This window comes from Barbus barbus, assembly GCF_936440315.1.
Source record: "Barbus barbus genome assembly, chromosome: 33".
NCBI classification, from domain to species: domain Eukaryota; kingdom Metazoa; phylum Chordata; class Actinopteri; order Cypriniformes; family Cyprinidae; genus Barbus; species Barbus barbus.
In genome coordinates, this window is record NC_136761.1 from 26,786,945 (window position 1) to 26,810,479 (window position 23,535).

Consider the following 23,535-nt stretch of genomic DNA (forward strand, 5'->3'; position numbering starts at 1 on the left):
GGCTTATTTTTTTTATTTTCAAAAAAGGGCAGCTGCTGACTTGACTATGAATCACCAAGGACCATGATTTCAGCTAAAACCCTTCTGTGCTGTTCAACCAACATGTACTTCTTGGATGGCCTGTGGGTGAGTAAATTAACAGCAAGTTTTAATTTTTGGGTGAACTATCCCTTTAAGAGTGTACAACGATCATAGTGCAAGGCAAGCACATCGACTGTAGGCTATATGACCTATTTTAGCGGTATTCACTTTGGGATTTGACTGTTGATTCATAGAGTAAGCAAGCTGTTTTTAAATGGATCAAATATTTTTACTGCACTTTGTCATACTTACAGTTACTTCCCTATAGCAGCTTACTTTTGCATTGCAAAATAAGCTGGATACTTTGTGCTTCAGAACTCAGCGAGACCATTATTGGCTTCATTAATCACTGTAAAATGCTCTCCGCCACTTGGGCGGCAGCTAAGACAGCTATACTGCTCTGCTTTGATAAGAGCCTCCTGAAACAAGCTGTGTCATACGCTATGATGTTCTGTCTGGCAATAAACGCGTGCCATGAAGCCTGCTGAGCGGGATGTTGCAGGCTCACTATGCAGCGTGCTGACCTCTGGGCTCAGCCGCCTGTGCAAAGCAAAGAGCCGGTGTCTTTTGTGAGCTGTGTCAATTGAATAACAAACGGTCCGTCCTTTTCTATTTGCCATTGACACAACCAGCACACATATGTCACAGGAGCTTCTACCTTTATGTAATGATTGATCCGCTCCACTGATGTAAAACGGGCTTCGGTTTCAGAAAGCAGCCTCACGGTGAACTGAAACAGGCCGGTTAGCTGGATGTGGGAAGGGAAAGAAAACGAGCAGTGAATAACAACTGTGCAATAGTAAGCAATGGAAATTATTCACGGCACAGTAACGGTCCTGCCCTACAAGCTTCCCCACTCATATACAGCATGAGAGAGCGGCGCACCTGTACGGCGTAGGAGATGGCCAGACCGGCGTAGGCAGGAGGAATGCGGCCGTGCATGAAGACGATGAGGAGGGCGACGGTGGTGATGAGAGAAATGCTGATGAGGTCCAGACGCACAGCCAGCCAGCGCATAGCACAGCTGAACAGATAGTGACATGCTTGATTTGTGTCAAGCAAGGCTTGATTCCTGGTGAAATAGAACCAATATTTAGCCTTATTTAAGTCCTTACTTTGTAAGTTCATTCATAACATACTTTTAATCTTGTGTGTGTGTGTGTATATACAGTATATATATATATATATATATATATATATAAACACACGCGCACAAACACACACACACAGTTATATAGATATAAAGAAGTTCAGTTATAAAGAAGTCTCTCCTGCTCACCAAGGCTACATATATTTGATTAAAAAAAACAGTAATATTGTGAAATTATTACAATTCAAAATACCCATTTTCTATTGTAATATATTGTAAACTGTAATTTATTTCTGTGATGCAGCGCTGTATTTTCAGCATCATTACTGCAGTCTTCAGTGTCACATGATCCTTCAGAAATCATTCTAATATACTGATTTACTGCTCAAGAAACATTTCTGATTATTAATGCTGAAATATTTTTAACATTACAAATGTCATTACTGTCACTTTTGAGCAATATAAAGTGTCTTTGTTGAATAAAAGTATTAATTAATTTTAAAAATCTTACAGACCCCAAACTTTTGAATGGAAAAGTATGTATGTATTGATTATACCTTACAGTACATAATTGTCATCTTAGTCACAAAACAAAAAAGTTCTATCTATCTGAATCAAAATATAAGTATATATATTATTATTACCGTTTTTATTTAAAACTTAAACCTCTCATTGTGAATTTTTCACAATAGTATGTATAATAAAGTTTCTTTAAAATAAGTCACTAGGTTCTGTATTTGTCATGATTTTCTGATGCAATGCCATTAGTGAGTATGGCTTTTATGCACTGTTTGAACTTTGTGCAAACTTTCTGAGGCCACAGTACATGCAGACCTCAAGTAAAGTTTCACTGCAGTGTTTGTTTCAGAGAAAAGTTCTGCAAAGTCATAGAGGGCGTTTTGTTGTCTGAATATTACCTGTGTATGAAGTCAGCACCCCTGCCGTAAGCATAGATAGTGGACAGGCCTTGCAGACTGCTGGTGATATGAGAGGTGAAAGGGGATTGGCTGATATTTTCCTGGCGCTTCAGCTCACGAATGAGAACCCTTTGGGTAAAAAGGACAATCGGAAAAGTATATTTATATATGTTTTTTTCTTTTTTTTTCAGTCCCTGACAAAAAGTCAGCCAGTCTTAGAATATGAGCAGCGATATACGGCTGAGTTTTGATCAAAGCTCTGGCTCATCTCATCTGCTTATCTGTGTGGCTCACAGAGCTGCCTGTGATGTGACAGGTTAGTGGCTTATGAGATGGAGGCCCACAGGGGACAATAGCGGTGAGACTGAGGGGATCTTCCTGGCTGAGCTGCAGTCATTTCTGCCTTCTGAACTGATTTATATGGGGCTTTATGGGGCCTGTGACATGTCAGCACTAACGCAGGCAGGACAGCAGCGTCAGGCAGAGCCAGGCCATTATTGATGAGCAGTCAGGCTGATTTCAGCTTGTAAGTGCATATATGAAAAAGGCATTGCATGTGAATAATGTTGTTAATGATTCATTCTTTTCTTAAAAAGAGGCCAAGTGAAGGAGGACAAACATGCCCTTGACATGCTTTCTCCAAGACAGATGCTATGAAAATATATTTATAAGGGTGGTTCTGTTGTCTTTTTAGACATATAAATATATTTGTAAATATAAATACAAACCTGATTCCAAAAAAGTTGGGACACTGTACAAATTGTGAATAAAAACAGAATGCAATGACGTGGAAGTTTCAAATTTCAATATTTTATTCAGAATACAACATAGATGACATATCAAATGTTTAAACTGAGAAAATGTATAATTTTAAGGGAAAAATAAGTTTATTTTAAATTTCATGGCATCAACACATCTCAAAAAAGTTGGGACAAGGCCATGTTTACCACTGTGTGGCATCCCCTCTTCTTTTTATAACAGTCTGCAAACGTCTGGGGACTGAGGAGACAAGTTGCTCAAGTTTAGGAATAGGAATGTTGTCCCATTCTTGTCTAATACAGGCTTCTAGTTGCTCAACTGTCTTAGGTCTTCTTTGTCGCATCTTCCTCTTTATGATGCGCCAAATGTTTTCTATGGGTGAAAGATCTGGACTGCAGGCTGGCCATTTCAGTACCCGGACCCTCTTTCTACGCAGTCATGATGTTGTAATTGATGCAGTATGTGGTCTGGCATTGTCATGTTGGAAAATGCAAGGTCTTCCCTGAAAGAGACAACGTCTGGATGGGAGCATATGTTGTTCTAGAACTTGGATATACCTTTCAGCATTGATGGTGCCTTTCCAGATGTGTAAGCTGCCCATGCCACACGCACTCATGCAACCCCATACCATCAGAGATGCAGGCTTCTGAACTGAGCGCTGATAACAACTTGGGTTGTCCTTGTCCTCTTTAGTCCGGATGACATGGCGTCCCAATTTTCCAAAAAGAACTTCAAATTTTGATTCGTCTGACCACAGAACCGTTTTCCACTTTGCCACAGTCCATTTTAAATAAGCCTTGGCCCAGAGAAAACGCCTGCGCTTCAGGATCATGTTTAGATATGGCTTCTTTTTTGACCTATAGAGTTTTAGCCGGCAACGGCGAATGGCACGGTGGATTGTGTTCACCGACAATGTTTTCTGGAAGTATTCCTGAGCCCATGTTGTGATTTCCATTACAGTAGCATTCCTGTATGTGATGCAGGATAAGGGCCCGAAGATCACGGGCATCCAGTATGGTTTTCCGACCTTGACCCTTACGCACAGAGATTGTTCCAGATTCTCTGAATCTTTGGATGATATTATGCACTGTAGATGATGATAACTTCAAACTCTTTGCAATTTTTCTCTGAGAAACTCCTTTCTGATATTGCTCCACTATTTTTCGCCACAGCATTGGGGGCATTGGTGATCCTCTTGCCATCTTGACTTCTGAGAGACACTGCCACTCTGAGAGGCTCTTTTTATACCCAATCATGTTTCCAATTGACCTAATAAGTTGCAAATTGGTCCTTCAGCTGTTCCTTATATGTACATTTAACTTTTCCGGCATCTTATTGCTACCTGTCCCAACTTTTTTGGAATGTGTAGCTCTCATGAAATCCAAAATGAGCCAATATTTGGCATGACATTTCAAAATGTCTCACTTTCAACATTTGATATGTTATCTATATTCTACTGTGAATAAAATATAAGTTTATGAGATTTGTAAATTATTGCATTCCTTTTTTATTCGTAATTTGTACAGTGTCCCAACTTTTTTGGAATCGGGTTTGTATAATTATAAATATATTTTCATAGAATCTGTCTTAGAGAAAGCATGTCAAGGGCATTGTCCTCCTTCGCTTGGCCTCTTTTCTTAAAAAGATATATATATAAATTCATTTTTTTCTATTATAACTATCATTTATTTAAAATTATTTAGCAATTTTACAAAATAAGTCTAGCAATTTTCACTTTTACAATTACAAATAAATAGCAACTAAAATAGCATTTTTTGCATTTAGCATTTTTTAAACACCAATGACTTGTACATAAGGGAAGGGTACAGTCATTTTAGACACGACCAAAACCGTTGCAACAGAGATGGAAATACAATTTTTAAATACATGAATTATGTTTCCATCTTTGTTGCCATAGTTTTGTTGTGCCTTTTTCTGTTCTAAAGAAGGGGGTGTCCCAACACCCCAACACTTTTGTCCTTATAGTGTCTACACAAGTCATTGGTGTTTGGTGATGAGTTTTTGGCTCTAGATTTGCATATAAAGTCACACCAGAGGTGTTCAGCTGGGATCAGGACTTGGCTTTCTGCAGACCAGTCAAGTTCTTCCACACTGACTCAATCAATCATGTCTTTTTGAACCGTGTCTTATACACAGAGACACTGTCATGTTAGAATAGAAAAGGGTCCTGTCCAAACTGTTGCTATAAAATTAGAAGCACACAATTCCCTAGAATATCATTATATGCTTAAACATTAAGATTTGTACTCATAGAAATTACTAAAGTAGTCAAACATGTTCATTAGAAGGGCATGACCCAATACTTTTGGCAATATAGTGTATATATATATATATATATATATATATATATACTAAAAATTATATATAAAATTAAACAGTTAAATATTTACATTTTCAAATAATATAATTACAACTTATATATAAATAATTTCTTATCTTTATGATCTATTTGTGAAATGTTTTTCTTAAAAAAGTGTGTATTTGAAAGGTTCTTAAAGGTTTGATGACTTTGTACAAACTGTTGGAACACATATTAGTCGATTAATCAGCCTGACCTATATATTTGGTTCTATTTTATACAATGACACAGCTCAACTATCCGTTTGACCCAATAAATCTGTAAGACCAAACCTGGAGATGCGGTTGACGATGAAGAGGAACACCCCTAAAGGAATGATGGAGATCAGGAACCAGGGAAACACAGCGCCCACCATGCCCAGGCAGAACAGCACTAAAGTCACATTCTGGAGCAGCATTTCAGCTTGCATCGCCAGACGCACGTCAACTACGCAAAGAGGAAGAACAGAGAGCGAACGTGTGAGAGAGCGAGACATCAAACCGTTTCGAGACGCCCCCGTCATCCTGCATTTGAAAGGATTTGTGAAGAAAGATAGAGAGAGGTTCCTCACCCTCATCCATGTCCCTGGAGAATCGGTTGAGAATGCGTCCCAGGGGTGTTGTGTCAAAAAAGCGCATGGGGCTCAGAAGTAGAGTCTTAAATAGCTTATCATGCAGAACCGAGGCTGCCCGCACAGTGCACTGCAAAAACAACAAAACAACAGTGTTAATAATGCATGCACCCAGACACAACCAAAATGCTAATAAATGGGCCGGAGATTTAAAAAACCTACAAAAATTCGTTAGTTAGGGTCCATAAAGCAAATAAACAGGTCAGGGATGCACACAAACATTTAAACAGCCATAATAGCTAGATTTACATGGGGAAAACCTTGGCAAGCACACAGGAATGCTTCTGCTCTGTAAGGCCCAGCCTGAGACATCACACACATCCCCAGTAAAACAGGCGAATTTCATGCTTTTATGACAGATATTCACTGGAATAAAGACTTTGCATGGCCCTTTTCCAGAACAGCAAAACAGCTTAAACAATGTTCACTGTTGTTCCCTCCTGAGGACACCCCTGATACATCTAGTTTACCAGCTTTTTTGGTGCAAATGAAAGTTAATATACAACATATTTAATATCAGTGTTGGGGAAAATTACTTTTAAAATAATGCATTACAATATTGGGTTACTCCCTTTAAAAAGAAACTAATTGTGCTACTTAGTTACTTTTTATGGAAAGTAATGCCTTGCGTTACTTTTTCTCATCTAGTCTGGGCTTTCTTGTTTGTTTTTAATATAAAAATGTTCTATTTCTGGCAAATGTAAAAAAACTTTCACACCAAAAGAGAAATGAATACACCTCAGGCGGAAGAAATTAAATACATAAAGGATTTTTGTGTTAACATTTAATTATTGCAGGTTTGTGTCATATTCTGAGTTTGCATTTTACAGTTTTTATTATTTTTGTTTATTATTGAATCTGTTTTTGTGCAAGTGAGATGAGTAAATGCATGTTCATATTTAGTCTGGAATACATGTTCACACAGCGCAAACAACACCTCTGCACTTACAAACCATTTCTGTCAAACTGAGGATAGGAGAGCTGAATTAAAACTTTACTAGTCACTTGAAAAAAGTATGTTACTCACATTACTTGTATTGCGTTGCCCACAACACTGTTATTTTAACATTTACCTGTATTTATGTTTACCTGTATGCATTTAGCTAAAGGTTTTATCCAAAGCACCTTATATTAGGGAAAGGAAAAGAAAGGAAAGTGGTGTGTGGCCAAGTATGGTGACCCATACTCTGAATTTGTGCTCTGCATGTAACCCATCCAAGTGCACACTCAGTAGTGAACACACACCCGGAGCAGTGGGCAGCCAATGCTGTGGCGCCCGGGGAGCAGTTGGGGGTTTGGTGCCTTGCTCAAGGGTCTCACCTCAGTCGTGGTATTGATGATGAGAGAGTGTTGGTTATTCACTCCCCCCACCTACAATCCCTGCCGGACCCGAGACTCGAACCCACGACCTTCAGGTTACAAGTCCAACTCTCTATCCATTAGGCCACCACTGCCCACGCATTGAAGCAGCATTGGTAATTCGTCACGCAGCCAACAATATTTGCGCTATACAATGTGATGTTTATAAGAAAGCTAGTTTAGGAAACTAGACAGAACAGAGGAGAAATTAAGAAAAAATTAAGAAAATATATTTTTGTTGTGTTGTGTAGTGATTATGTGTGTTGTTTGAGGTTAGGACAGTTAATACACTGATAACATTACAAAAGCTTTCTATTTTAAATAAACGCTGTTTCTATGCACTTTCTATTCTTGAAAGAATCCTGAAAAATAAAATGTTTCCACAAAAATATGAAGCAGTACTACTGTTTTCAACATAATATAATAATAAGAAATGTTTCTTAAGCAGCAAATCAGCATATTAGAATGAATTCTTTAGACTGGAGTAATGATGCTGAAAATTCAGCTTTGATAATAGAAATAAATTCCATTTTAAACTATATTAAAATTGAAAACAGTTATTTTAAATTGTAATAATATTTCACAATATTACTGTTTTTTTCTGTAATTTTAACCAGTTAAATGAGGCACTGGTGAGCATAAGATTTCTTTTCATTAAAGGAAGATGTGAATGATAGTGTATCTAATACATTAAATATATATAAAAAATAAAAGACATTTATAAATAAATTCATTTTGTCATTTTAAGTCACACTGGGATTGCAGTGCATCAGAAATCGAAAACAGTCATCGTGAACTGTACAGTGAACAAACAGGCCGTGCCGTAAAGAGCACATCTAATGTAGACAGCTTCGTTAATTATAATGAAAGAAATCTAATTTTGGCCTAATGCACAGACCGTGCCAGATATCACTTTAGCACTTTACACAACTAACACACACGAGGCGTAGTAAATGCATGAACTGCAGCAGCACATATAAACACACAATTACATAAGTACAAATATTCTCAAACACATGTCAGGAGACCACTGAGAATATGCCAGACATGCCTTCATAACAAAATTCCTCATGGGAAAAAAATTCACCATTTGGATTTGATGCTCTCTGGCACAATGGAACAAATTCGTTCCATTAACAGAATATGTAAAGTTCCCAAATTTGCAATCTTACCTCTGGGTAAAAAGAGATTAGCCATCATCGAGGAATTAGTGAATACAAGTGGCACACAATTACACAGACACATAACCTCTCTAATGTGCTGTCGGCTCTACTTAATGGAGAAGAGGGCACGGGTTCCTGAGGGGACACATATACTCAACCCCTCCTGCTCAAAGTCAAGACACTGGACAGATAAATGGATTTAGCCTGCAGGCAATTTCAATTAAAGAGCAGAAAAAAGAGAGAGAAAAGCAGACACTTGGTAATGTCATGGATTGCAGAGCAGGGATTTGCAGTGGAAATGAAACTGAAACTATGGGAAGTTCTCTGTTCTCGATTTTTCACTCCACAATCAAAAGAATTCACAGTAACAATATATCACAAAAGTCTTGGAAAAATAATAATAATAATGCTATCAATCAAATTCTTCTTTATTTTAACAAACAAAACACAACAAACCCTGCAAATGAATGAAATAACGTTATAAAGACACTTCATATGTGATGGTATTTCATGACGTTTATTGCATTTACTATATTATACGTTCAATAAAATGTTAATCGAGTTCAATTAAATTAAATTAAATACATTTTAATCAACTTCCTCCCATGAACTGATGCGGCTTCTTATCACAGAATGAGGCAGAAATTATATTATTTTATAGTATTCTGTAGAGCGATAAAGGCTGTGTCATTTACCATCTTATGGAAAATACCAGAGATGACTTGAAGAACACAGATAAACCAAATATTGTTGATTCTCTTCACGTTTCATCAGTCAAAGTATTTCTTTGTCACGTGTTAATTTGTCCAGCTATCGCTGAATAAAATATACAGTTTAATGCGGTGCACTTTTAATTTTTTGGTTCATGGTTATCACAATATATTGTCACACGACTAATTAACGTGATAACGATATCACATTTTTATCACAGTTATCAGTGTATCACGAGCACAGTCAATAACATATCAGTTTACAAAGACTACACCACCGTGGGAAAAAGACATTAATTGCAATGCCCCCTTGACAGATTGACTTGCTACTCTCAGGTAGATTCAGGCAGTGATGAATAGTGCATGAGCAAAGAGGAAATGCATCTGCCTAAGGACCCAAGTGTTTGATAAAAAATTCAGCTGTGTGTAATGGAGACAGGAAGACTGAACAGAGGAATCTCGTACGCTGACAAATAAACTCCAGATTACCTTGACGAACACCAGCCCTCGCACCGTCTTCAGGAAGAGCGCCGCCCCCATGGATAAGACGTACACCCTGGAGTAGTACTGGATGTGTGGATTCAGCCGCATGCTGTCGCTCTCGGCGGTCTCGTTTGCCTGCAGCATCGAGGAATTCTGCAGGGACAAAGGAACATCACCTTGGAAACATGATCCTTCCCTGGAGATTCCCAACAAACCAGCTGAACTGTGTGCACCAGTCCCAGTCTCAATTATTTTACAGAAGTGAGTTAACTGCAACATCTGTTGCCGTGATTGTCCCTCTGAGTAAAGCGTGTGGAGTCTGGCACTTCTAATTAGTTTCGGGATTGATGTTCGTTTCGGCTAAGTATCAAAACCCGCCGATTAAATGGTGGTTTGTCGCCTAAAAGGAATAATTCACCCAAAAATTGCATAATTTTTTTTTTTCACCATCCTGTCATTTTCCAAACCTCCCTGCTGAAAAAAACAACAGACACCATCACAAAATTTGTTATGGTTTTACTGGTTATAATGGGAATTGTATTGGTTTTAATGGAAATTGTAATGTGGGTCTCTACTGGTAATTAATCGCCTTCTATATCCTAATGGAATATGTCCCAAAACAAACAACAGAATACCATTTTTAATGGTTTTAATGGTTAAAAGTTGATGGGTTGTAATGGTTTTTGTAGCGGAAACCATTAGAATTTCTGTGATGGTTTCTATTGTTTTTTTCAGCAGAGTTGTGAACACTTACTTTCTTCTGTGATACTCAAAATGACCGGTTTCTGTTTTCCTTGCAATTATAAAGGAATGTGTAAGCTTTCAAGCTCCAAAAAGGGTACAAAAGAACCAAAAAAGTATCACAGTCAATTTCAAAGGGTTATTTTACTCTAAAATGTAAATTCTGTCATCATTCACTCACCCTCATGTCATTCCAAACCCACTGTGTGTTTATATGTGCTGCATTTCGTAACACAAATGAAGGTGTTTTATAATTAAATCTGACTCTCTAATGAAAGTCTGTTTACCAAAAACTCAATATTTGTAAAGAGATTTTTTTTTAAAAGTACATCTATATTAATCGAGCGGTTTAATAAAAGTCTTCTGGAGCCACGATCATGATAATCTAATAAAACTAGCCAGCTACGCCAGTAGTACTTACAGTGTGGTGTAAACATGGCTGATGGAGTAAAAAGTGGAGGAACAGACAAACCGATTCAATTGAGTCAGTTACGCTGGACCCACTCCGAACTCAAATTCGTGACTTTGATCATTCAGTTCAATGATAATAATAATAATTTGTTACATATATACAGTATATTGTGAAATTTAGCTAGCAGGAAACGCAAATTAATTAAGTTATATTTTCCTATATTCTCTTTTGAGTAGTTAAACAAGCCAAAGAAAATATCTTTAAAATAGAAAGAAAGGTCGCTTATAATATTTCCAAAATGGCATCTTCCTCAGAAGAGTGACAATCAGCAACTGACTTCAATGTCTGACTTCTAATAACATACCTAAACATCATACCAACTGCTTGATGCACAAGAACAAATTTCATTGCTTTTTGCTCGCAGGGGTGTAATAAGTACTCAAAAATGATTCTTAAGTGAAAGTGCACATACTAAGTAAGAATTTAAGAATGAAATGGCCAAAAAAGCATACATTTTGAGGGTGAGGGTGAGTAAATGATGAGAGACTTTGATTTTTGGGTGGAGTATCACTTTAAAGAGCAAGATGTGATGCAGAGGCCAGAAACATCCAGAATACAGGAACTTGTGTTGAGTTAATGATTAGTAATATAAAACATACAATACTGACTTTTTGACTTTTTTGTGTTGTCTATTCATCACCCCGTCCTCAACAATAATTAATAGATTAATTGTTGACGTATCTGAAAATTTGAATGCAACTTTGGATGCTGTAAACATTGTTAGCTGATCAATGATGACACAATTTTAATTATGGGGTGAACTAACCATTAAAGCTATTATTCACAAAAATAATTGAAATCCAATAAAATAATTTTTCTCTTTAGTACACTGAGGAAAGAGTATGTGGCGAGGACACAAATGATTCTTTTGAGTCAGATCGTGTCAATGAAGGGAATGATTCATTCAATAGTTTGTTTTTACTGATCAGAACTTCTCCTTCGTCAGAAGAGAAGGTGAGTTAAGTGAAGCTGCTATTGTTAGCTAGATAATCACTTTTTCTTACCCCGCTGCCCTGCCTGATCCAGTAACTGAGCCACCAGTTGCTGAAGGCGATGCTGCCGGTGGTGAAGAGGAAGAGGAGGATGTTCACGATGAAGGCCAGAGGCCCTCCGGCAGCCTTGATGTAAGCAGCATACACGGTCCAGGCCACAGCCCCGCTCCCCTTTTCCTCCGCCTGCATGAGCTGATCTGTGCGGCGCACATCAGACAACAGAAAGAGAGAAGAACAACAAAGAAGAGTGACTCATCCACCGACTGTTCAACCAACGCTTCCCAAAACAGGTCACATGGTGGCTAGCCTATGACCAAACCAGATCAAAGAAAACAGGCAATTTATTTGCTGGGTGGTGTTCCAGAAGTGCTTATATTGAGTATAACAGTCCTGGGATGTTTGTATGGCTAAGCTTGTGTTTGCATCCTTTTTAGATCAGTGCATGTAAGCGAGATGTTTGTGCCAAACACAATGTGTTCTTCAATTCATTTTTGATAGAAATTAGATTTTTTTTTTGTGTATTGTATATATTTATTGTATATTCACATTGTAATGCAATTAATTTAGTATGTTATATTAACATTAACACACACAATGCACTTTTGATAATTGTCAATTTATTGTAAATTTCTAATCTACATATTCAATATATATATATATATATATATATACACCTAAACACACACTATTTATATGAATATGTTGATTACAAATGATGAATTTGTAGTTGAATATAAATTATATATTTTATATATTACATGCTTTAATACAAAACATGAGCATGGAAAGCTGAATAGATAATGTATAATTTTCTCAAATTTATTTTGTATGCTAATAATGTTAACATACAAAATAATGTATGCTAATGTAATGTAACATCAGCTCTTACTCCTTGTAAGAGCTGATGTTAGCTCATTTGTAGAACGACCCTCTCACTTTCTATCTATCCCTTCGGGCAACTATAGCTGTGGTCGTTGTGCCCAATGTAATTTCACTACAAAAACTAGTGTTTTTTATCATCCTCATTCAGGAAGGGAGTTTAAAATTAAAGGTGTCATCACATGTTAATTATTTGCATACTGCAAAATGCATACAGTTTTTTGCCATTTTCAATGTTTGACTTCAAACATTTTCACCTTTTTTGTTCCTTTTTTCTGTTGTTAGTAAGTTGATGGCTATGGTAATGCATCTCCAGAGTCATCCAATCTACAGTCCTGAGGAGAAAACAAATGAGAAGCACTGGATTCTTCCTCACCTCCTTTCTTGCTCTCAGTATGCGGTTTGGCTGCGGGGCTGACATGCAGGGACCGCGGGCTGCTCTCCTCCTCGGCCCTCTGCTTGTTTTTCAGGTTCTTCCTCACTAGGTTCTGGATGAAGGATGAAGAAAAAGAGAAAGTGCGAGACCTGGTAAAGAGCAACCCGCACCTGATTAACAGAACAAATCAGCCAGAACAATGGCTGCTGGGTCATTAATACAGAGATCAGTGACAATGTCCCTCGGCTGTTACTCCCACAGATCAATTCACTTATAAATTGCAAAAGCACGGTGTGAATTAACATTTCAAACCCAGTGGCTTTGCAGCCCCTAGCTCATGAATTTTGCAGTAGGTGATGTAGGATGTTTTGTGAATGTGTGACCCTGGTGTTTTCCCATAGGGCAGTGGCGCTGCGGGCGGCATATCACACCTCTTGCTGCACGCTGTTGAAAAGGGCAGCGTAGTCTCGGCCTTTCTCCATCAGCTGGACGTGTGTGCCGTGCTCTGCTATCTGACCGTCCTTCATTAACACCACCTCATCACACTCAGGCAAGTACTGTAGAATAAACAAAGGGCATAGAGTGTCAGAAAATACCGTGAGGAGACCTTATGCTACATTAACCCAACCCCAAGCATATTAATATCAAATCTGAAGGCATTTGCTCAATTTAAAAAAAATGTTTTAGGGGACATTTTTGTCCCTTAAATAGGGATGCATGACATGCCATCAGTAATCAATTACAAATATATATATATATATTTATTAAGATTTTATTAAGTATATATTGGATATATCCCCAAGCATATTAATATCATATTAACAGTAAATATTAGAAATATGTCAGTAACAGTAAATATTGGATATATCCCAAGCACATTAATTGTAATTAAAAAATTGTTTAAGGGTTTTTTATGTTTTTAAAAATGTTAAAACGCATGACATGATGCATTACATGCCATCAGTTTTCAGTTAATTTTGTTTATATTTATTATGTTTTTTTTTTATTTATCAGTAACAGTAAGCATTGAATATACACTTACCAAAATTATAAACGCAAAACTTTTGTCAATGTACACAAAAAGTCTATTTCTCTCAAATATTGTTCACAAATCTGTCTAAATCTGTGTTAGTGAGCACTTCTCCTTTGCCGAGATAATCCATCCTCCTCACAGGTGTGGCATATCAAGATGCTGATGAGACAACATGATTATTGCACAGGTGTGCCTTAGGCTGGCCACAATAAAAGGCCACTCTAAAATGTGCAGTTTTATCACACAGCACAATGCCACAGATGTCGCAAGTTTTGAGGTAGCGTGCAATTACCTTACTGACATCTAATGCTCACTTGAATATTATGATTTTTTTTTAAATGCTCATTATAATTTTATGGCATTTAAAAATTATATGCGCTCTAGCAGTTAATAAACAGAACTGAGTGCATCTTGTGGAAGAACATTGTAGCTGGAGCTACTTCTCTCGGTTTATGTCTCTGATGAATCACGCAGGTACTGGGCTACTCCGCAGCGGTTCCACCAGTACCAGTCTGAAATAGTCCAAATATAAAAATGTATTATAGGTGTACCATAGTGATTCAGGATAAGCCACATACACGGTTTTGAAAATGGATTCATGATGTACTTGCTTATTATATTATTTTTGTAAATTAAAAAAAAAAAGTTATGGACTGCAGCTTTTAAGTATTAAAAATCTTTTGTTAATTGGAATAAAGCTAAAATAAAATAAAATACAAATAAATGAAAAACTTAATCAAATCAATTAAAAAACTTAATTAAATTAAACCTAAAGTATTAACATTACTAAAACTGAAATATCAGTAAAAAAATAGAAGATCCTAATAAAATGAAGAAAAATAGAAAAAAAATCAAATAAAAAGAAAAAACAAAACAAGACCTGAAAAACTTTAAATTAAAGCTTATTATTGAAATAACAGCTATGCAAAGAAATAAACAAATAACAATAAATATGTAATTGACATATTGGTATTTTATAAGCGCAAAAAGGAATTTAAAGCCATGCTTTGTTATCAATATAGGAACTGCCTAACAATGGCCTTTGCAATACAGCACGGCCTCTCGGATGAACTTTATTCAGTTCACAAACGTATATAATCTCAGTGAAGCTTGGTGGACGAGTACAATGTGACCTGTCCCAGTCTGTGCTGTGTCTATGCGGTACATCACATGCATTCATAAGCCTCTTGCCTGCAGCTGGTGCGTGACAAAGACGACAGTCCTGCCCTTGGCCACGTGGCGGATGGCGCTGTGGAATAGGTGTGATCCCACACGAGCGTCGACGGCGCTGAGGGGGTCATCGAGCAGAAGCACGGGTCTCTCGCTGTACAACGCACGGGCCAGACTCACTCTCTGCCGCTGGCCGCCGCTCAGGTTGGCTCCTCTCTCTCCTATCTACAGCAGATCATTCACTTCAGCCACAGTATCAACACACTGCATTTGTTCAACTGAAAACTAATATGTGACCATGGACCACAAAACCAGTCATAAGGGTCATTTTATTTAAATTGAGATCCTTAAACAGTCTGTAAATACAGCTAAATGCCACTTCTGTGTTCTTCTGTGCCACTTCTGCAGTGCAAAGGTGATATTTTGATCATTTTTGATAATTGTTGATACTGATTTTATTTGATTGGTAACTTATTCTTCCTTATTGTATCTTATCATTCTAATTGAATTTATTGTTTAATTAAAACATTTTGAAGAAGTTTATAAATACAAATGAATGAATTTGACATAAAAGATGCCATAATTTAATAAGGTTAAAAAAATGCCTTTACAAATCCTAAAAAACAATGCCACTGCAAATCACTTTGAGGAGTCAAAAATATTGAAGGTGCTCCTAATATGTGACCCTGGACCACAAAACCAGTTATAAGGGTCAATTTTTTTGAAGATTGATATTTATAAGCTTTGAATAAATAAGATTTCCATTGATGTATGGTTTGTTATGATAGGATAATATTTGGCCGAGATACAACTATTTGAAAATCTGGAATCTGAGGGTGCAAAAAAAAAACTAAATATTGAGAAAAACGCCTTTAAAGTTGTCCAAATTAAATCCTTAGCAATGCATATTGCTAATCAAAAATTACGTTTTGATATATTTACAGTAGGAAATTTACAAAATATCTTCATGGAACATGATCTTTACTTAATATCCTAATGATTTTTGGCATAAAAGAAAATTTGATAATTTTGACCCATACACTGTATTGTTGGCTATTGCTACAGATATACCTGTGCTACTTACAGTACGACTGGTTTTGTGCTCCAGGGTCACATATGAGTGAGATTTGAACGACCTTGTGCTGTGATTGTGTTTGTCGAGGTCAGAGATTATATTCTGAGTGCTATAATGCAGATACCTCAGTCATATCGCCATATGGCAGCTCAATAATATCGGGAAATAAACAGCAGGCTTCCAGAACTGCGTTGTACCTGGTGAGAGACGAGCAAAAAACGTGTTTAATTTTACTAGAAAGGCCAAAGTAATTTTTATGCAGAACTTATGTATGCATGAATACAGCTCCCTACTTCTCCTCAATGTATGTTTTTCCAAACAGGATGTTCTCCCTGAGGGAATCGTTGAGGATCCAGGCCTGTTGAGCAACATATGCGAAGTCTCCGTTTACAGCTACTGAGCCGCCAAGAAGGGTCATCTAGACAGAAGGCGGAGAATCAGACCTATACATCTGCTTTCACCCTGCTGAGAGGACCAGCTGCTTTATGTCCAGGCTGCTTTATGATGGTTAAAGGGGTGGTTATAAAAAATAAAGGCTTTTCATTATTTACTCTAATTTCGTGCCAAACCCATATGCTGTTATTTTCTCAGTGGAGCTCATAAAGAGAAACACTCATGCTTTCTGTAAAACAACAGCTGTCAAGCTCCAAAAACAACAAAAACCATAACAGTGTACCGTATGACTTGTATACTCCTCTTCCAAAGTCATACGGTAACTTTTTGTGAGAAAACAGACTGGAATTTAAGGCGTTATTCACTAATGATCGTCCCCAAATCGAAATTTGTCCTTTTCTATGTCTGTTGGGATTACATTTATATTATGTATAAATACATAAACCACAGAATTATCCATAGACAAAATGTTTTAATATGCACACTTACTGTTGAACGTTTAGGGTTGGTAACATTTTTAATAAGTCTCTTATGCTCAGAAAAGGATGCATTTATTTGATCAAAAATTATGAAATCTTATTACAATTTAAAATAACAGTTTTCTATTTGAATATATTGTAAAATGTAATTTATTCCTGTGATGCAGCGCTGAATTTTCAGCATCATTACTCCAGTCTTCAGTGTCACATGATCTTCAGAAATCATTCTAATATACTGATTGGCTGCTTAAGAAACATTTCAATTATTATTAATTTTGAAAACAGTTGTGTTGCTTAACATTTTTGTGGAAACTGGGATATGTTTGTTTCCAGTATTCTTTGATGAATAGATGAAGCTCAAAAGATAAGCATTTATTTGAAACAGAAAAAAAGTTTTCTAAAAACTTTTAAAGTGTTTTTACTGTCATTTTTGACCAGTGCAATGCATCCTTACAGAATATAAGTATTCATATCTTTCTTTCTTCAAAAAAACAACTAAACACCATTCTCACTGACCCCAATCTTTAGTACAGTAGTGTATGTAATTCCTCACCTGTCCAAGCAGAGCAGATAACAGCGAGCTCTTCCCACTGCCGACTCCACCACAAACCCCAACCAGCGACCCCTGGGTGTACGGCACAGAAAACAGGCCAGCAAATTACATCACAGGTATTTTATGGAAGTAGAGTGAATTTAATCCTTGTTATGAAAAGTTCTGTGAATAAATGATGCTGCATGCAAGACTTGAGCTTCCCACAAAAACCTTGTTTTTGTCTGAATATAATGAGACATGTTGACCTTTGACACTGTGCTATATAATGATGTATCACAGTACCTTCCGGATGCACAGGTCTATGCGGTGCAGGGTTTTGTGCAGCGGAGGTCGGATGCTCTGTGTGGAGGAGATGGTGCTCTGTGGGCTCTCCTGCTCCATGTGTGTGAGGAGGTGCTCTGCGTTGGGTTCCTCGCTCTTCCCTTTGCTGTCTTCTGCAGTGATGTACAAGCTCAGTTTCTCCCTCCTCAAAACTCTCTTCATGCCTCCTCTTTTCTGCTGGGCTCGGCTCTTTTTCCCCGGTGAGCCGCAGGTCTTCTCCCAGGCCAGTGTGGCGTCTTTAAACTCCACCGCATTATAGGGATCTTCCGTTTTGTTTGAGATCAGCTCCCTGTCCTCCATCATAAACAGCTTCTGTGGGCGTAAGAGGAGGCATTTTAATGGAGAACCTTGAACTTGTTTAGTAAACACTTAAGGAAAAATTCTCCCATAAGAAAAAAATCAGTCATCATTTACTCATGTTGTTCCAAACCTGAATGGCTTTCTGTGAACACTTAAGGATAAATACCGCAGGATATCCAGGCTCTTCCTTATAATAATTGTGAATGAGGACTGGGACTGTTAAAGGGATAGTGCACCCAAAAATGATACTGTGGAAGTCAATGGGGACCATCAACTGTTTGGTTAACAGCATTCTTCAAAATATACTCTTTTATAATCCACAGAAGAAAGAAACTCGTATAGGATTAAAACAACTTGAGTGTAAGTTAGAATGTGTTTTTTCACTTTTCCATTGTTTTTTTATGTAAACACGCTAGACGGACATGTATGACCGTTGCGCTTGCAACTTGTGTCTATGGCAGCATCTCACACATGAGCGCCGAGTTTTTAAGACACAGTGTCAAGCAGGGTTGTGCCGATAGATGATATCTACAATATTGCCTGTGGCTGATGCCTTTGACAATAGCAAGACAATTATTATTATTATTATTATCAGGCTAGTAATACTATCCAAGTAATATATGGGCTTATTTGTTCCATTATTTCTTTTTCCGCGTTTTTACAGTTTTTGCACATTATAACCAATCACATATGATTATATTGAGGCGTTCAGATGAGTCATCGCTGAAACAGCGGCGTTTTGTTGTATGCTGACTGTATTCTGACTCACGAATTCTCTCATAAACAACAAAGTGCAGATGTACATGCAATGTTAATATAAGAGATTTATTCATCATACAATGTAGACAGCTTCACTGATTATAACGGGAATGTTTTTTAAAAGGCATAAACTCACGCTAGACTGAAGTCAGTGATGATGTTCTCTGATAATGTAAATGTTCTTTGCTGGTTTTCTATAGCTGCTGTTTGAATAACTGAGGAAGTATGATTAGTAACTTACAATGTTTCTATTAAATTGTTATCAAGTTAAATACAAGTTCAGTCACATTATAAACATAAGGCTGCTTTTAGCCTTACAGTGCTAAAATGTTACTAAAAATATCAAATGTATTCTTACGTTTACATTATAAAAATCAGTAAAAATGAATGGTGGATGTTTTTAGAAGGTACTACAAAGGCCTTTCAATCAGAAGACATGTAGTAGATTGTTACAACAGGGTTTTGAGTTTGATCATGTTGATAATTTAGGCTTCATAGGGTTAAATAATTTCACACAGCTTCAGAAGACTTATATATGGATCACTTTTATGACACATTTATGGTGGTTTTTGTCATTTTTGGAGTCCCAGGACCTATTTTTTCGGTGTATTGGAAAAGAGCTGCCTGGATGTACTTCAGATTTTCTCCTTTTCTGTTCCACTGAAATTAATTCACATTTTAAATAACATGAGGGTGAGAAAATAATGGCAGAAGAGTCAGTTTTGGTTTGTTTGTGGATGTGGATGTGTTTTTGACCTGAAATCGTTTCACGGCCACGGAGCCTTCGGATAAAGCACGCACCGCCAAGGGTGTGACCTTTAGAGCAAAGGTCATGGAGTTGAAAACGGCGACGATGGTGAAGGCCTGCAGGTTGTGACAGAAATGAAAACAGGTCTCTGTGAGTTCAAGTTCGCAGTTGTTTACGAGCCTCGGGCAGAAAGTGAAGTGCAGAAATATAGCTGTACCTGTGCTGCGGTGAGATCATAGCCCAGAGCCATGTGAAGAGTGAAAGTGCACACGCTGGCTATCACCACCACCACTGGAGCCACACCCACCGTCAGGCTCTGAACACAGCCGGCCCACTCCAGGATCCCCCTCTCTTCTGATCGAACCTCTGGAGACACAACAGAGGAGACGTCAAATTCAATGACTGCATTCACAGTTAGCGTTTGAGACTGACAACTGTACAACTAACAGGTGTGACTCTCTAAATGCTTAGTCTAGTCTTACATGTTAGTCATTCAGTCTTTTAGGTAGTCTAATTTGAATCTGAAAATTAAAACAGATTAATCCTGGGCTGACTTAACCTAGCTGGTCAGACTAGTTTCTGACAAGTTTCTATTCAACAAAGAAAGCTGAAATTCTACTCAGCTGTTTCCACCATAATAATAATAATAATAATAAATGTTTTATGAGCAACAAATCAGAATATTAGAATGATTTCTGAAGGATCATGAGACTGGAGTAATGATGCTAAAAATTCAGTTTTGAAATCACAGGAATAAATGACATTTTTAAATTATAAAATAGAATAGAAAGCAGTTATTTTAAACACTAAAAATATTTCAAAATTTTGAATCTCAAGTTTTTTGTGTGATAGTTAAATATTTTGTAAATAAAATAAACACTTATACATTTCTTTTGTCCTCACATTATTTCTTGTAATTCTTCCGTCTCAGTCACACACCTGGCTGAAATATGCAGCTCATTATGTGGGCCTTTGTCTTCTCAGGTGTGAATCACAGCATTATTCATGATCATTCATGCCTCCTCGCATACAGCCGTTCTACACAAAAAGTGTCTTAGAATATTTCAAATCAATATATTGTTTTCTGTGAATGAGTGAACATAATTTTCACAACATTTTGAAGCAAAAACGCTTTAAAAAGCTTTAAAAAAGTATAAATATCAAGGCATGTCAAAACTTCTTCAGAGCCCCAAAACACCCTCAGACCCCAGAGGGTTTAGAAAAGGTGCTGTATGTGATTTTTTTGACTGTATTAAAGCAAAGCAAAACAAACAAACACCATAATAAGTCTGCAGATATTTAGGAAACATGTTAAGTTCACAAACTTGTTTCTCTGAAAAACAATGCTACAGCCAGATATTCTACTTTGAAATGTATGTTCTGTGTCAGAATGTCTGTTTTTGTTTTGGTCTGTGTGACTCCGCCCACTGCCAGTTTAACCAATAGTATTTTGACACCCCGGGTTGCCAGTTGGTGGAAAACACAGCATATTGCAGCCATGGAAGCGAGCAAATGAACTGAGTCAGAGATTGCAGTTTCTACCCAACCTAAAAAGCCTTGGCATCCATCTAAAAAGCTCTGTGACCAGAGGAATATTAAAACACGGATAAATGGGGAAGTCGTGGCCTAATGGTTAGAGAGTCGGACTCGTAATCGAAAGGTTGCGGGTTCGAGTCCCCGGCCGGCAGGGATTGTAGGTGGGGGGAGTGAATGTCCAGCGCTCTCTCCACTTCAATACCACGACTGAGGTGCCCTTGAGCAAGGCACCGAACCCCCAACTGCTCCCCGGGCGCCGCAGCATGGCTGCCCACTGCTCCGGGTGTGTGTTCACGGTGTGTGTGTGTGTGTGTGTGTGTGCATTTGTTCACTACACACTGCTGTGTGTGTGCACTTGGATGGGTTAAACGCAGAGCACCAATTTCGAGTATGGGTCACCATACTTGACAATACGTCACGACTTAAATCATCAGAGTGTAAGGCTCTGTCAGTTGTCGCACCTGGCAACCCAGAACTTCTGGCAACTTCAGAAGACTTATGTGGACCACTTTTCTGGATTCCTAGTTTTCATTAATTTAATTTTATTGAAAAAGAGCTGCCTGGACATTCTTTAAAATGTCAAAATTAATACAAATTGAGCACACACTTATCTCAGTCCAAAATAAATGACATTTCTATTTTGCATTTTCCTAATTCATTTTTTTATCATCAAAATAACTGCTAAATTTTATTTTATCCAACTGAATGTCAACATCTCAGTTAAATAAAAAAAAATGACGATCTCAAAATTAAGATAAGGCAGTCACTTCTAATGTATTAGTTATTATTTTTTAAATACGAGCAGAACCATATTTAACCCTCCAAACAAGTCTGAAATCCTGCTGTGTGAATGTAGCCATATTGTGTTTCCATCCTACAACACAGTTTCGAGCCACACTATGTTCAATCCAGCGACAACAGTGAGAAGTGCGACTGTAATGGAAGACAGATCATAATCATAAATGTGATGTTGCAGTAGACGGGAATGCTGAGGCACTGGCTGGTGTCCAAGTGCCCCATTTCACCTCCCTCTGCTGCACTAATATTTGTCTCCCGACCGGCCGCAAGCTGGCACATTCATTCAGTGCCGCTCTCTGGCTTACAGCCAAAGTGTTTTGCTGCTGGTCTAAACAACCAGAAGCTCTGGACATAATCTCCGAAAACATTGCTGGATCTACATAATTCATATATAGATGATGTTAATCTATGCAGGTTGTGATATTTTATTCATAAGTGCATGCAGAAAAAAAGTGCAAATAGAGGAAAGAAGGCCATGCATCCTTCATTACTGCTCAGCAACATCTCAGAGAATATCTGAGGTAAAAATGCATTACTGTTTAAAGGGTTAAATGATCTGTTTTCTTCATATACATCGAACTCAAAAGTTTTTGAACATTTAAGACACAATCTAAATGGTACTTGGCTGGATATTTTCTATGTAATGAAATGGTGTTCACAGATTTTATTTTAAAGAAAGGATATACTAAATATACTGTTCAAATTTAAGACAAATATTATATTAATATTCAATGATTTATGTCATGAACGACACCTGATATCTCCATTAGATTTTTTTAAAGGGTGATTTTAATACTTTTGGATTTAAATACGTTTTTTAAGGCCACTCTACTATTCAAAATCTGAGGTCAGTATGTTTTTTTTGTAAAACTTTTTTGAATAAGGTTCCATTTGTTAACTATATTTAATGCATTAACCAACAATGAGCAATAAATATGTTACAATATTTATTAATCTTTTTAATGTTAATAAAAATACAGCTGTTCATTGTTTAGCTCCGGTCCATTAAATAACATTAGATACAACTTTTGAATTTTATAAAGTATCATTACATGTAGGAATCAACATAAACTAAGATTAATAAATGCTTTAGAAGTATTTTTAATTGTTATTTTATGTCAACTCATGTGGCTAACTAATGTTAACAATGAAACCTTATTGTAAAGTGTTACAGATTTTTTTAAATGTTTTTGAAAGAACCTCAAAGGCTGCATTTATTTGATCAAAAACACGGCTAAATGTTATATTGTGAAATATTATTATAATTTCACAATATTAACCACAATATCATTTAAAATCTTACTGATATGCCTAGTTGGTGCTAAAGAAACTTATTATTTTCAATGTTGAAAACAGTT

The 23,535-nt window shown here is 37.1% G+C and overlaps 1 protein-coding gene across 1 annotated transcript in view; it reads right to left on the reverse strand.

The window, feature by feature from the left end:
* Window positions 1-23,535, reverse strand: part of LOC306853115 (ATP-binding cassette sub-family C member 5-like) — a 49,714-nt gene that overhangs the window by 8,097 nt on the left and 18,082 nt on the right. The window contains exons 7-22 of the mRNA XM_079390306.1: window positions 20,061-20,209; window positions 19,852-19,959; window positions 17,998-18,348; window positions 17,716-17,787; window positions 16,584-16,708; window positions 16,415-16,487; window positions 15,237-15,440; window positions 13,444-13,569; window positions 13,013-13,124; window positions 11,770-11,954; window positions 9,559-9,705; window positions 5,778-5,907; window positions 5,500-5,653; window positions 2,089-2,217; window positions 967-1,153; window positions 740-829 (exon numbers count right to left, since the gene is read on the reverse strand). Coding sequence (XP_079246432.1) covers window positions 740-829; window positions 967-1,153; window positions 2,089-2,217; window positions 5,500-5,653; window positions 5,778-5,907; window positions 9,559-9,705; window positions 11,770-11,954; window positions 13,013-13,124; window positions 13,444-13,569; window positions 15,237-15,440; window positions 16,415-16,487; window positions 16,584-16,708; window positions 17,716-17,787; window positions 17,998-18,348; window positions 19,852-19,959; window positions 20,061-20,209 — 2,342 coding nt within the window. The remainder of the gene's footprint in view (window positions 1-739; window positions 830-966; window positions 1,154-2,088; window positions 2,218-5,499; window positions 5,654-5,777; window positions 5,908-9,558; window positions 9,706-11,769; window positions 11,955-13,012; window positions 13,125-13,443; window positions 13,570-15,236; window positions 15,441-16,414; window positions 16,488-16,583; window positions 16,709-17,715; window positions 17,788-17,997; window positions 18,349-19,851; window positions 19,960-20,060; window positions 20,210-23,535) is intronic.